Source organism: Phodopus roborovskii, unplaced genomic scaffold (genome assembly GCF_943737965.1).
Source record: "Phodopus roborovskii unplaced genomic scaffold, PHOROB, whole genome shotgun sequence".
NCBI lineage: Eukaryota > Metazoa > Chordata > Mammalia > Rodentia > Cricetidae > Phodopus > Phodopus roborovskii.
Window position 1 is genome coordinate 6,018,273 of NW_026126599.1, and position 16,171 is coordinate 6,034,443.

The window sequence follows — 16,171 nt, forward strand, 5'->3', positions numbered from 1 at the left end:
CTGTGTTATCCCAACCTTGACACAGGTACTATTTCTATTTGATATCTGAGGCAGAAAGCAGTTTGCTTAAGGATGCAATACTGTTAACACACAGGAACCTTTATGTTCTTATGGACTGATGCTTTTTAAATTTGTATTTTATCTTTAAAAAGTGTGTGCCACCACCGTCCTGCCCAACCTTTATTTTTTAGACAAGGTTTGTCACTGAACCTGGAGCTCACTGAGTGACTAAACTGGTGATTGAAGTGTAGGAACTCTCCTGTCTCCACCTCCCCACTGTTGCATTACAGAGGCCACCACATCAGCTTTTCACATGGGTGATGGGGATCTGAACTCAGGTCTTCATGCCTGCGAGGCAAACACTACCAAATAAGGATTATTATTCCTAATTAACCAAAGCACTGTTTGAAAAGACATAATGCTCCATTGGCTGGCAAAAATGGCTCAGTGGGTAGAGGTGCTTGATACCAAGCCAGACAGCCTGGGTTTGATCCCTAGAACACATGTTATGGCAGGAGAGAACCACCTGCAGAAAATTGTCATTTAACTTCCACACATATGCTATGGCACACATGTACCCATATGCATAAAAATTAATAGATAAAACAAATGCAATATAATTGTAAATGAAATATTGTTTCATAATGGTTCTAATATTAAATTTTTTTAAACTATGCACTATTGAAATTAAATTAATTACATAAACTGGTGATACTTGTCGTTATTCAGGCCTTAGTAGAAAGATGATTTTTTTTTTATAACAATTGAAACAACCGGGTATTTAGAGTCTTAACTTTTATTTTTCAGGTAAAACCCATTCATGCTTTGAAACAAAACTTCATTGTCTAACTCTGTATCTAAGGTAAACTCTACTTCTGAAGGCTATGGTGAAAGAAAAAAAAAAAGCAGACAAGAAAGGGGATAAGTCTGCTCGCTCTCCCTCCTCTAATTCTGATTACCCAGAGGCTTCCAAACAAGATGGGAATGCTGGGAAGCAGGAAGTACCCACTGGTGTCATCCCAGTACTGGACATGCAACTCAAGCAATCAGCACCCAAGCGAGACTCCGCAAATATGTATCAGAATGAAGATGAAACCCAGTATGAAGAGCCCATCCTGACCAAACTCATTGTAGAAAGGTAACTTTCCCAGGGCATGACAAGGCCAGACTGTAAACCAAATGTCACATGAAAGTGTATTTTCATGGGGGGGGTATGTAAATCCTCCTTGTTTTTTTGTTGTTGGGTTTTGTTTTTGTTTGTTTGAGACAGGGTTTTTCTCTATAGCCTTGGCCATCCTGGAACTCACTCTGTAGACCAGGTTGACCTTGAACTCAAAAGATTCACCTGCTTCTGCCCTCTGAGTGCTGGGATTAAAGGCGTGAGCCACCACCACTACCGCCTGGTAGTTCCCTACCTCCAAAAACAATTTTATGTGTAAGTGTGGAACTCACGGATTTGGTTGGATGGTCTGGCCAGCAAGCTCCAGGCATCCTCTTGTCTCTGCCTTCCCCAGTGCTGGAATGCTGGAATTACAGAGATGTACCACAATGTCTAGCTTTTCCCTCCCTCCCTCCCTCCCTCCTTCCTTCCTTTTAATGTGGATGTTGGGCTCTGAACTCAGGTCCTCATGTTTGTACAGCAGGTACTTTATTAACTGAGTCATTTTCCCAACTCAAAAATAAAAAACCTTCTAAAAAGTTTTTAAAGATTTAATATTTTTAATTTTATGTGTATGAGTATCTGCCTGTGTGTGTGTGTGTCTGTGCACCACATATGTATCTGGTGCCCGCAGAAGCCAGAAGAGGGCATCAGATCCCCTAGAACTGGAGTTACAGGTGGTTGTAAGCCACTATGTGGGTGGTAGGAATCAAACCCAGGTCCTCTGGAAGAACAAGTTCTCTTAACCACTGAACTATCATCACTCTAGCCCCTCAAGAATATTTTTATCATGGTAAAGCATACATAAAATGTGCTATTTTGACCATTTAAAATGATTAATTCAAGGTCTAGTAAGATGGCCCAGTGGTTAAATTGTTGGCCATACAAACATAAGGATCAAAGTTCAGATCCCCAAAAATTTAGGTGAATGCTGGGTGAGCATGGTGGTCCACCAGTCTACAATTCTAGCTTTGGAAGATAAAGACAGGGAATCCACCGATCTGTAATTCCAGCTTTGGATGATAGACAGGAAAACCCCAGAGCAAACTGACTAGAAAGACTACCCATATTGGCAAGCTCTGGATTCGATCAAGAGACCCTGTCCCAATGGGTGAGATGGAAGAGCAGTCACGGGTGATCCCAGTTTACTTGCATGTGTACACATAAACCACCCCTCCACACAAAAAACACAGAGCTTTTTTTAAAAATAGAAATAAATAAAATGTATAGTTCAGGGTATTGAATGCATTAAAAGTGTTTTACAGCTATCATAGAGCCCTGTTTCCAGACAGAAACTCTATACCTACTAAATGCCATGTGCCACACCAACAGGCACATGCCCCTGATATCCTATATACTTTAACCCACCGTCACACCCACACCACTCATGAGTTTGAACTCTATTTCTTTGTAGCTATGAAGGGGAGAAAGTCCGGGGACTGTATGAGGGAGAAGGCTTCGCTGTCTTTCAAGGTGGAAACACCTATCATGTAAGTCATAATTATTGGACCCAGGAGGACTAGGGAAAAGGGTGGGCCGAAAGGCTTGCAAGCCTTGAATGAATTCCACTGATTCCTATAAAACCATTAGAACTACTACACACTGATTTTATCCTGAACCCCAGCCACTTACTTGAGGCAAAGTATGACTCAGGATATCTGAAGTACACACACACACACACACACACACACACACACACACACACAAAAGCAATGCATTTTCTCTGTAAAATGTATGAATAAGCTTAGTGTCCTGGGAGAGTGAAGAAAGGGTTGAGAGAATCCTGCCATGTGAATGCAATCCCATGGTGCAATCAGGTAAGGCTGCCCAAAAGAGATAAATGTTTTCTGTGTTTGGTTCTGTCTACAGACTTAACACAGAGACTGCTCTAGCTAGTAATTGTCAACTTGACATAACCTAGAGTCACCTGAGACGGGAGTCTCAGTTGAAGGGTCTCCCAGATCAATGTGGCCTATAGCATACATGTGGGGGAGTTGTGTTGATTGATTGATATAGGAGGGACCAGTCTACTCTAGGTGGTGCTTTCCCTAGGCAGATGGTCCTATGCTGTATAAGAAAGCTAGGTAAGTAAAAGCCAACCAACATCATTCCTTCATGGTTTCTGCTTTAAATACCTGCTTGAGTAACTGTTCAGACTCACTCAGTGAACTGTGAGCTAGAAGTGTAAGCCAAATAAATCCTTTCTCTCATAGTTGCTTTTGGTCAGAGTGCTTTCCACAATAACAGAGATGAAACTCAGGCCAACTTCAACAAGCAGAGTCTTAAGCCTGGGAGGTAGGGGTGCACAATGGTAGAGCACTTGCCTAACGTGCAAAATCCTGGATCCATCACTGGCACTGCAAAAAATAAAAACCAAGGAATTAAAAAGAAAAATCTTAGCTTCACTGTCATTTTGCTATAAACATACTCAATTAGCATTGTTTCTTTCATTCTTTGAATAGATACATCAGTATTTATATATTAACCACATAATGATAGTTTTCACTTATAAAATTTTATGAACTTACTATATGGTTTTCATCATTTTAGGACCCACCCCAAAATACAACATAAATTTAAAAATTTTTGATGCATTGTAAAGCACACATAACATTTGTTATTTTAACCTTTTTAAGTGGACAGTCTAGAGGCCTTAAAAATACCAATTTTATTGTGGAGCCATTACTCTGACAACCTAGAACTTTCTGATCACCCTAAACTGAAGCTTGGCACCCAGGAATCCATAACTCCCTGGCTTACCTGACAGTTGATTGTGATACTGCATAATACTCAAAATTGTAAATGCAACTGTTCCATTATTGGGCTTTTTAGGGTCACTTTATTTTTCTTTTAACCTTTATTTGTATTCATTCAGATTATCAGAAATATAATAATAGTAGAATAATATAATAGTAGAAATATAATATAATATATAATATAATAATATAATAATAGTAGAATATTATAATAATAGTAGAATAATTCTTAAAAGATTTTTTAAATCTTATGTATGTCTGTGTTCCATGTGTGAACAGATGCCCATGGAGACCAGAAGAGGGCATGGAATCCCCTTGAGCCTAAGTTATATACATGTACATACATATCTATACATGTATGCATCTGTTAGTACACAGTCAAGTGCACATGCACACTGATAACTTCCAGTAAGAGAAAACAAAGTATGAAACTTACAATCATGATGTGTCTGATAGTTGAATGATAGTTTTAATTGGATCTACCTAGTGTAATTTGTAAAATAGATATATTTGTAAATTGTAAAATATGTAGTTTTGGGTTTTTTGTTGTTGTTTGGTTCAGTTTCATTTTGCAATGTAGGGGACAGAACCCAGGGACTTGAACTTGCTAGTCAGGCATTCTACCACTGAGCTTCGTCATCAGCCCCAAATCCTGGAAGATCAAAGTGCACAATCAAAAGTATCTGAATTCTTTTGGGCTACAATTCAGATATTTTCCAGGAGCTTACATAGGAAGATACGACTCTGGTGATCAGATCTAAGTTTTAGGGAGGTTTTTTCTGGCTCAAGATGGCTCACTGTGTGGTGCATGCTCAAAGTAGGCATGCTGCTGCTCTGTTCCCTTGGCAGCTAGCACATTCCTGTGGGTAAAGGGATAGACAGAGCATTCCACAGTCTGCAGATGCCCAACAGCCACAGCCTCCATCTGAGATCCACTGTTATTTCTTTCATAGGGTATGTTTTCAGAAGGACTGATGCATGGACAAGGAACTTACATTTGGGCTGATGGATTGAAATACGAGGTAAAGTGTTACCATGACTCAGAGCATTAATTGTAGCATTTAATGATCAAATGGCTGTACTATTTTTAGAGAATTCAGTTTTATTTTTTAAAGAGAGAGGGGTCTACTTGTTGTCCAATGAGTTCAGGTATTCTCAAAGGCTAGAAGAGGGTATTGGATCCTATGGAGCTGGAGTCACATGCAGTTGTAAGCTACTGATGTGAATCCTGGAAACCACATTCAGGTTCTCTACAAGAGCAATGCATGCTCTTAACTGTTGAACTATCTCTTTAGCTCTCTATATAAACTATTTTTATAAAAGTAAATTAGGTTAGGCATGTTGGTGCATGCTTTTAATTCCAGCATTTGGAAGACAGGCAGATATCTGTGGGTTTGAGGCTAGCATGGTCTGCATAGTGAGTTCCAGGACAGCCAGAACTACATAGTGAAACTTTCTCTCTCTCTCTCTCTCTCTCTCTCTCTCTCTCTCTCTCTCTCTCTCTCTCTCTCTCTCTCTCTCACACACACACACACACACACACACACACCTTTGCCCCAGCCTGTGGGGTCAGTCGACAGGGACCCTGAGGGAGGGAGGGAGAATGAGGTCACAAGACGGTATTCTGATCAAGTCTCATTTAATGAATATAACCACAGGGTTTGAGTAGTGGAGAAATGAGGGAATGGGCCAAAGGGAAGATGTGAGGGAGGCAGAATGTCGTTCCAAGCAGGATGCAGATGTTCTGCTATAAGATAAGTTGTTATATGATTGGTAAGCCTGCAGTTGGGACTTCTTCAGGGTCAAGCTGCATCATATGTTTAACAAGAGAACAGTCATAGGAGAATGGAAAATTACCAGTATGTTAGTATCTAAGAGAGTAGTAGGAAAGATGGTTGTTAAGATGCTAACTTTGCTCTGGGGTCCCCATACATGTTATTATAACCAGGACTAGTGTCCTGTAATCCCAGCACTTGGGAAGCTGGTGCAGAAGGATTTTGAATTCCATGCTGTCCTGGATGCGTAGTAAGACCCTGTTTCAGAAACAGAAAAACAAATGAAAAGATAAACATTAGCAGAGGGCAGAAGGATACAGAGACTGACTTGTATGTTCATTTTAGTAACTTGATGGCTGCATCTGGTATCTGGGAATCACTGTAGCTGGTTTTATTTGTTGCTCTAGAGGTATCCTGTGTGTATTCAACTAGGATGGAGTTTGGTGGTGATCTATATGTTCTCTGCATGCGTAGCACACGTTTAATCCCTCATGCTTTGTATAAACCCAGTTTATGTATTCTCTTTTATCCTTTATCTTTAATAATTAAGTCATAAGCCATACCCATCCATGCAGATCTAACTATACTGACTGCATGTCTCCCATTTGGGGGGGGGCATTCACAAAGACCATCTGGGTTGCTGGGCTGAGGGGAAGTGGATATTTTTAATCTGATTGTGAGAACTGAGAACAGATTTGCCCTCCAAGAGACAGTGCCAGTTTTAGCTCCCACCCACAAAGCTTGTTAGTGCCTGGAATCCTGTTCTGTAAGTCTCCATTGCAGAGTTACTAATGCCATGATGTTCATAAATGGGAACAGAGACATTTAAGACATACCCATATAGCATGTATTCAAATGACAGCTGAGCAGTAGGACATGAGCTGCAGAGGTACAGGGACAGCCAGGACAGGATGATCCTCCACTTATGCGGGAGCCTTGAGGTCCAGCCCCAACAGTGTGTTAGGCCCAGGCTTTCTGAGAGAATTCCCTTGCCATGCAACACCCCACCTAGACTGCCACCTGAATTCAAGAGTTCTGACCCCTGAATGGTGGTTTTGCCAAGCAGGTTCTTCTGCTTCACTCTCTTTGAAAATTCTCTGGAGTTTGGGGGTACTCCTTTGCAAGCACAGAGCCCTCCACAATCATCCCATCAAAGGGGGTTCAGAGGTGGGGTTATGGCTCTTGAAGCATCCTCAGACTTGCTGGTTAAGCCAGGTAGCACCGTGCTATCTAGCCAGTAGTCAAAGTCCATGGTTGTGTCCTCTGCTGACTGATGATTATCTTGTGAATTCAGAGTCTTAGATGTGGCAGGGCACCAGCTTAGCACGTGGGGAGCCCTGGGTTCATTCTCCATTACCACTACCAACATTACCAGCAGATCCATTCTGGAAGAGAACCTGCCATCTTTGGGCCATGGTGCACATCACCATGAGCTGTTCACAATAAAGGCACCCTCTGCCAACACAAAGTGGTTTCTTCAGAAGGTGCACATGAGATGAGCCCTTAACTAACACACCTGCAGGATGTTTTGATGAGTCATGGGGAGAGCAAGTACCTGGCTGATCAGATCATCCAGACCTCTCCAAGGTGGATCCTGACAGTCTAAAGCTGAGGTCAGCCACCACATTAACAGGTCACCTGTGTGCTTCTCAGAGCTTTGTATAAATGCAGCCTTCCTTTTATTCTTCCTGAATTTCCATGCACTGGACAAACAAGGTAGGAGAGGATGGGGAACACAGAGAAGAGGACATGAGAGGTATATCCCCACTTCCACAGAAGAGCCAGTGGCAGTGGCAGTGGTGGTCAGGATCTCTCAAACAGCCCCTGGGTGTGGAGTCCCTTCACTGCCTTCTCCTGTCATTCTGGTGACTATTTTACTTTAGGGGGACTTTGTGAAGAATATCCCCATGAACCATGGCGTCTACACATGGCCAGATGGAAGCACATATGAAGGAGAAGTAATCAATGGCATGAGGAATGGATTTGGTATGTTCAAGTGTGCCACACAGCCTGTGTCCTACATTGGCCACTGGTGTCATGGCAAGAGACACGGGAAGGTAGGTGAGGTGCGCTTGTGAAAGACTCTCATTCATGTGAATGTCTGCAAGATGTGAAATTAACCATTCATAACATTGTACAACCACCATCACAAGTGAGTCTAAAAACTTTTCAGTACCACAAAATAAAGCAAATATGCATTAGGAAGTTACTCCTCATCCCTCCCACTCTACACCCCTATCAATTACCTACCAATCTATGGATTTACTTCTTAGACATTGTGTCAGTCAGACTTTTTGTTACTGTAACAAAAACACTTGCCAGGCATGGTGATGCATGGCTTTAATCCCAGCATTTCTGAGGCAGAGGCAAGTGAATCTCCATGAGTTCAAGGCCAGCCTTACCTATATTTAGAGTTCCAGACCAACCAAGGGACATGGGGAGACCTTGTCTCAAAAGAAAACAAAGCAACCCCACCATACCTTTGTTTGTTTTGAGACAGGTTCTTACCCTGCAGCCCAGGCTGTCCAGAAACTTAGAATGTTGCCCAGACTATTCTCCAACTAGGGGTGATCTTTCCACCTCACTGCTCAAGCGTGGGAATTACAAGTATGAGCCACTATGCCTAACTGAAGGTGGGACTTGTTTATCTGTTCTATGCCTTCTTAGGACATGTTATTATTAAGACATGTGTTGGTGTGACTAGGAAATGTTCCTCACAGACTCATTTGTGGGGATCTTGGCCTCAATGATGGTCCTTATTGGAAGTTTCTGGAAAACAGGCATGGTCAACCTGTGAGCCATCGGCCCTGTGCATTCCTGGATACCATGAATAAAGCCCAGCATACTTATAGATAGCAACATCAAGTTTCAATGTTACAAGGTTGGGTGGCCCTGATGGGAGGTGAGACCTAGCTGGAGAAAGCAGCTCACTGGGAGCTGGTCATCTGGCAACTAGCTTGTCTCCAGTCCCTTCCTACTCCTTTGTACTCGCTGTCTGTCACAGGTGAGCAGCTTCTGCCAAATGATCTATTGCCATGATCCTCCACCTCACCACTGACCCCTAACTAACAAAACTGAGGCTGATGGGCTGAAGTCTCTGAAACCCCAAACCAAAATAAATAATCCTTCCTTAAGTTGTTTCTGCAAGATAGTTCTCACCTGAAAACAAAAAGTCTGACTCACACAAGGAATTGCTGACTTGTGATATGGATATCACATACTTTACCCTTTTCTTCCTGTGTGTTTGTGTATGTAGTTATGGTGCACGTGACAGTCAAAGGACAACCTTGGGTGCATGTCCTTATCTTTCTGTTATTCACTGCTGTGTACAGCATGCTAGCTAGCCAGTGCTCCCAGAGGTTCCTGTCTTCACTTCCCATTTCCTAGCAGGAATGCTGGGTTGACAGATGCTTACACCATGTGTCCAGCCATTTTATGTAAATTCTGGGATCTGAGCTCAGATCCTCATGCTTGCAGAGGAAGCACTTTTACCCACTGAGACATTTCCCCAGCCTACTTGGTCTGCAAAACCAAAGCATCATGGGTTATGAGTCTTGGTAATTATAACACTGACTCCTTCATAGTTTATAGCTCTTAGATTTGTATGTTTGATCTTTATGCTTACAAGAGGATTTACATTGCGAGGCTTGATTTCTCCTAATATTGTTTGTTTTAGGGTTCCATCTATTACAATCAAGAGGGAACCTCTTGGTACGAGGGAGACTGGGTATACAACATCAAAAAGGGATGGGGGATAAGATGGTACGTGTGACCCTTCCCTCCACATTTGGGTTGTGGGTGAAAAGCTTCCAGAGGCTCAGTTCATTCTCACTTGGGCTAAAGATGAGGTGCAGAAATGGTGGAGAACACATTTTCTGTCCAAGTATGGTGGAATTTTCGTAATGAAAGCATTCTACAGGAAATTCATAAAAACATACTAAGTGTCTGATGATATGTTTCAGTTGGTTATTAAATAGAAACTACCTTCCTCTGTCCTCTGTATTCATCACAGATCACATTCCTGAATGGTTTCTGAGGAACAGCAGTATTTTTGTTTGATCTTAGATTTAACTGATAGTCATTTGCTGTTATTACTTTAGTTTTGGCAGTGCTAGGGATTGTACCCAAGGGCCTGCCACATACTCAGCAAGCACCCTACTACTGGGCTACAGCCCCAGCCCCATTTGCTCATTATATACAAGGTCTTGCTGACCTTAAACTCCAGAGTCTCCTTTCTCTGCCTTCCAAGTACTGGGATTATAGACCTATGCCTCCATAACCAGCAGGATGATAGGCTTTTTTAAGATTTATTTTTATTTATGTATATATGTGTGTACATATATGTATCAGTGCCTTTGAACCCAGAAGAATGGTCCCCTTGAGCTGGAATCACAGGTGGTTGTGAACTGTCTAACATGAATACTGGGAAATGGAACTCTGGTTCTGTGGAGAAGCAGCAAGTGCTCTTAACCACTGGGCAGGGAGGTGATCAGTCAGTAATGGTCCTGACAGCAAAGCATGGGTATCTGACAAATACCCAGCATCCATGTAAACAACTAGGAATAACTGAGCAGTTATGGCACATGCCTTTAATCCAAGCATTCAGGAGGCAGAGACAGGTGGGTCTGTGTGAGTTTGAGGCCAATCTGGTCTATAGAGGGAGTTCCAGGACAGTTAGTGCTACACAGAGAAACCCTGTCTCAAAAATAGGCAGGGGAGGGGGCTGGGGAGATGGCACAGCAGTCAAGAGCACTAACTGCTCTTCCAGGGGCCCTGAGTTCAATTCCCAGCAACCACATGGTAGCTCACAACTATCTATAGTGGAATCTGATGTCCTCTTCTGGCATAAAGTCATACATGCAGATAGAACACTCATACATAAAATAAATAAATAAATAAATCTAAAAAAAAAAAAAAAGCTGGATATAGCAGCATGTGCCTATAACCTCAGCACAGGGGAACAGAAACAGGGTGATCCTTAAAGCTTAATACAGACAATTGATGAGCTGCTGGTTCAGTGAGAGATCCTGTCTCAAAAAATAAAGCTGAAGAGCAGCAGAGGAAATACTCCTGGTGTCAGCCTTGGGCCTCTAAATACACATGTGCACATACCACATACATGCCCATCAATATAGAGTATTTAGTGGTAAAATGTTAAGTAACCATTACACAATAGGAATTGTTTCTAAAAGATCTAAAACCTCACTCTTACCCATTTATTGAATAATGAAGAGGTTTAATAAAGGGAAGTATTTCACTCCCTAATATAAGTATTTTTGGCCAACCATGTGCTACCCATTTTCAATACTGGAAACAGTGTCCTAGGTCCTGGGTTGGACTTTCTGAGAAGTGTTCTGGGGTGAGTTAAGGGCGTTAGAGGCAAATGTCTGTATGAGCTAACCAATTGTTCATCATTCCTTTCTTTGGTCCCAGCTACAAATCAGGAAACATATATGAAGGCCAGTGGGAAAACAACATGCGCCATGGGGAAGGCAGAATGAGATGGCTGACAACAAATGAGGAATACACTGGCCACTGGGAGAAGGGGATTCAGGTAAGCACCTGTCCATTACATGGGTCACGGCCTGAAGTAGGAGCAGTGCTAATTGTGCATCCAAGCTATTCAGAATAATACCATGTGGTATCTGGCATTTAAGCACTACAAATCTAAGAAACCCATAATGGTTAGTGTTAACTGTCAACTCATAGAGTCTAGAATCACCTGTGAGGTGGACCTCTGGGACAGCCTAGGATACGTTATTTTGATTAATTGATGAGGGAGGGAACCATTCCTTGGGAGAGGGATTCTGCACTGTATTAACTGGAGAAAGCTAGCTTAGTATGCATCATTGTTGTCTGCCATGACTATGGATGCAGTGGGATTAGCTGTCTCAAGCTCCTGCCAGTGTGGCTTCCCTGAAGAGAGGGACTGTAACCCCACGCTGCCAACCCTGCCAACCAGCCCTTCTCCATCAGAAAAGAAACTAAAACACAACCCAAAGTTACAATTTACTAGTCTCAGCCACACTTTTTAATCTCTGTTTTATTATTTAGTGTTCTGTAATGGCCTTACACATCTTTGATCCAACCTACAAGATAGAGGCCATTTCTATTTTATACTTGGAGAACATAAAGGACTCAAATCATTTGCTATAAGTCAAAAAACAGCTGATCATCAGCTGAGCTGAGGCTGGTTCTAGATTCATGTACTCTGCCCCTTCAAATTATCAGTGTCTTTGTCATAATTTGAGTTTAGGTAAAAAGGGAAGCATTCTGAAGATTTATGCTGACAGGTGTTTTCTTTTCAGAATGGCTTTGGAACACACACATGGTTCCTAAAGAGGATCCACAACTCTCAGTATCCATTGAGAAATGAATACATAGGAGCATTTGTAAATGGATTCCGTCATGGACATGGAAAGTTTTACTATGCCAGTGGAGCAATGTATGAGGGAGAATGGGTTTCCAACAAAAAGCATGGCAGGGTGAGTATAGCTGGTGAAATATGGTGAAAGTTGTGTATCTGGTAAGTTGCATTTCATTTTGTAAAGATAACTATTTTAGTTAATGATTACATGCATTTGGAGCTATTTATAATCTATTACCTATTTCCTAGATATTTAGAAATTATTTAATCAGCTTTTGTTATATGTATATACAAGCTAATGAGGGTTCTGGTTGCAAGTTACAGCCTAGCTTAAATTAACTTTTATATATAATAGAAGGTGAGCTTTGGGGCTGGCTTGCACTATTAACTCAGAGATGTCATCATTCTTTCCTATCTACCCATATGACAGCTTTACTCTTGTGTTGCCCCTTTCTAGTGATTACAAGATAGTACTGTGACTCCAGGCTTCCCATTGCACACCCCACTAAGAAAAGGAAAAGCAACTCATTTCCCAGAGCTCTCTACAAATGCCTCTCATTTCACAGAGCTGAATTGGGTAGTTTGTCCACCTCAAAAATCAGTACTTACCATCCTGGGGTTGACAGATAGTAGGGCAGTACCTATTGCGATGGATCCTCTGCTGGCCATAGAACGTTTAATAAAGTCCTTTCTGTGGCCTGGAGGAGATTAAACTTGGGGAGAGATTGGGAAAACAGGAAGAGGAGGGGAGAAGGAGGAGGTGTTATGTGAAACCTGATGGAGGGCGATTCTTTTGTGGTCTAAGTACATATCTTCAAAACAAAAAGCTCCAAACCCTTGAAAACTCCACTGTTGAACCCTGAGTGATATTCCTCCTGAACCATCCAGTGTTGTGTTCCTACCTCCAGGGCAGAATAACTTTCAAGAATGGACGTGTGTATGAAGGTCTGTTTTCCAATGACCACATTGCACAGTTCCTTGAAGCTGAAATTGATTATACTCGCAGCCTGGACCGTCGGTCAGATGTCTCCCAAAGGAGCCGGCAGCCTCGGGGATCTTCTGTCAGTGCTGGTAGGGAGCCTGGTGGGTGAAAGTAAATTATTATCTTTTATTTTTATTATTTATTTATTTTGGTTTTTTGAGACAGGATTTCTCTGTGTTAACAAGTCCTGGCTGTCCTGAAACTCACTTTTGTAGTCCAGACTGGCCTTGAACTCACAGAGATCCACCTGCCTCTGCCTCAATGCTGGAACTAAAGAGGTACACCACTATGCCCAGCCCTACAAATTAATATTTTATGTATAGTCTTTTCTCATGAAAATATACTTGCTGTTTCAGAAAATAGAAATTTCCTTCAATGTTATGCTTGTTTGTTTTGTTTGTTTAGGCAGACTGACCTTGAACTCATTGACTATCGAAGAATAATCTTGAACTCCTGATCCTCCATCCTCTACTTCCCAAGTGCTAGGATTACAGGAGTGCACCACTGTGCCCAGCTTTATATAGTGCTGGAGGTGGTACCCAGGACTTCATGTGTGTTAATCAAACACTCTTTCAACTGAGCTACATTAGCTAGGCTAATGTTCAACTATTGACTAGTGGTTTGTTTTCTTCCATTACTATGGGAACTGTTAATGCTCTGCCACTAAACTGTTTCTAAGCCCTCCTTTTGAATTTTTAATTTAAAAATGTTTTTATTTGTTGTTTGTGCCTGTGCATGTGATGGTCAAAGGACAACTTGGGGAAGTCCATTTATCCTTTAACCATGGAGTCCCAGGGATCAAACATAGATCAAGCACCTTTATTTACTAAACCATCACAGTGGCCCTTAGTTTTTAATTTTGAAAATTAAGGTCCAGGCTGACCTTAAAATTGATCTGTAGCCATTCTGGCAGGAGTAAGATGGTATCTCAAAGTTGTTTTGATTTGCATTTCCCTGATAGCTAAGGATGTTGAGCACTTTCTTAAGTGTCTTTCAGCCTTTTTGATTTCCTCTATTGAGAATTCTTTCTTCAGTTCTGTATCCCATTTTTTAATAGGGTTATTTGGTGTTTTGTTGACTAGTTTCTTGAGTTCTTTGTATATTTTGGAGATCAGCCTTTGTCGGATATAGGATTGGTGAAAATCTTTTCCCAGTCTGTGGGCTGCTGTTTGGTCTTGTCCACTGTGTCCTTTGCCTTACAGAAGCTTCTAAGTTTGAGGAGGTCCCATTTATTAATTGTTGATCTCAGTGTCTGTGCTTCTGGAGTTATGTTCTCTTCTACTCTTCTACTTTCTCTTCTAAGAGGTTCAGTGTGGCTGGATTGATGTTGAGGTCTTTGATCCATTTGGACTTGAGTTTTGTGCATGGCGACAGACGTGGGTCTATGGGTCTATCTGCAGTCTTCTACACACCCTCATCCAGTTGTGCCAGCACCATTTATTGAAGATGCTTTCCTCCCCCCATTGTATTCGTTTAGCTGTTTTGTCGAAAATCAGGTGTTCATAGGTGTGTGGAGAAACACCAATGACAGCTTATGCTGGAGAGGATGTGGAGAAAGGGGAACACTCCTCCACTGCCGGTGGGAGTGCAAACTCGTACAGCCATTTTGGAGATCAGTATGGCGGTTGCTCAGGAAAATGGGAATTAGTTTACCACAGGACTCTGCAATCCCCCTCTTAGGCATATACCCAAATGATCCACATCCATGCAGCAAAGACATGTGCTCAACTATGTTCATAGCAGCATTATTTGTAATAGAAAGAACCTGGAAGCAACATAGATGCCCCTCAACTGAAGAATGGATAAAGAAGATGTGGCACGTCTACACAATGGAATACTAGTCTGCAGAAAAAAATAATGGAATCTTGAAATTCATAGGCAAGTGGATGGCACTTGAAGAAACCATCCTGAATGAGGTAACCCAGTCACAAAAAGAGGAACATGGTATGTACTCGCTCATATATGGATGTTAGACCTAGAGCAAAGGATCACCAGCCTATAATTCACACCACCAGAGGAACTAGGATACAAGGTGTATTCTAAAAGATTCATATAAAGTCCCTCACAGAAGGGAGAAGGGACAAGTCCCCCAGAGCACATAGGAATGGAGAGAGAAGTAGGAGAAAGAGAAGGGGAGGAGAGGAAAGCATATGTGACTAGGAAGATTGAGTCAGGGTAGGAATAGAAGACAGAAGAGAAAGAATGTGTGTGTGTGAGAGAGAGAACGAACATAAAAGAGGAAGCCATTATTGGTTTTAAGAGAAAACTGAACCTAAAGAAAGGTCTAGAGACCTACAAGACTGCCACCAACTAACAATTTGAGCAACCGTGGAAAGGCTACCATAAATGCCCTTCCCAGATAGTGAGATCAACAACTTAGCCACCATCATGCAGTCCTCATCTAGTACCTGTTGGAAACAGAAGTAAACACCCATAACTAAACACTGAGTCGAACTAGAATCCAGATGCAGAGGGAGAGACAAGACCAGGTTGCAGAAACACATAGAGACAGCTGACCTAAACAAGGAGAAGTTAACAGGCCCCCAGACTGATAGCTGGGAATCCAGCATGGGACTGACTCAGGCCCCCCTGAATATGGGTCTCAGCTAGAAGGACTGAGCAGTCTAAGGGACCTCAGACAATGGAACTAGGATATATTCCTGGTGCACAAAAGGACCTTGTGGACACATCCCCCATGGAGGGCTAGAGACAGGAGAGAAGCCCTAGTCCCTACTTCGAATGACTTGACAGATTTACATGACCCCACCTGGATGGCATTGCACTACATACGGAACTGGGGTGGGGGGGATGGGAGGGGAGGGTAGTTAGAGTGCAGGTGAGAGGGCAGAGAGGGTAAAAGGGAGGGAGGGGGAACTGGGATTGACATGTAAAATAAAAAATAAATAAATAAATAAATAAAATTGATCTGTAGCACAGGCTGGTCTTGAATGTAATCCTCCTGTCTTGGCGTCCTCTGCCGCTGATATATAAGCCTGTGCCACAATGCCTGGTTGTTGAATACTCTTCTATCACATTTTGATAGACAACCGTTCTGATGTAACATCAAAAGGATTTCTTTTAAAGATTTATTTGTATTTATATACATGTACATGTCTGTGGTTGCCCTCAGAG

At 42.1% G+C, this 16,171-nt stretch overlaps 1 protein-coding gene across 1 annotated transcript in view; it reads left to right on the top strand.

Moving 5' to 3' along the window:
- Positions 1-848: 848 nt before the first annotated feature.
- LOC127237208 (radial spoke head 10 homolog B) overlaps positions 849-16,171 on the top strand; it is a 36,537-nt gene continuing 21,214 nt past the window's right edge. Inside the window, exons 1-8 of the mRNA XM_051205319.1 lie at positions 849-1,138; positions 2,574-2,649; positions 4,869-4,937; positions 7,574-7,747; positions 9,367-9,452; positions 11,124-11,244; positions 11,999-12,175; positions 12,966-13,128. Coding sequence (XP_051061276.1) covers positions 885-1,138; positions 2,574-2,649; positions 4,869-4,937; positions 7,574-7,747; positions 9,367-9,452; positions 11,124-11,244; positions 11,999-12,175; positions 12,966-13,128 — 1,120 coding nt within the window. The 5' untranslated portion in view covers positions 849-884. The remainder of the gene's footprint in view (positions 1,139-2,573; positions 2,650-4,868; positions 4,938-7,573; positions 7,748-9,366; positions 9,453-11,123; positions 11,245-11,998; positions 12,176-12,965; positions 13,129-16,171) is intronic.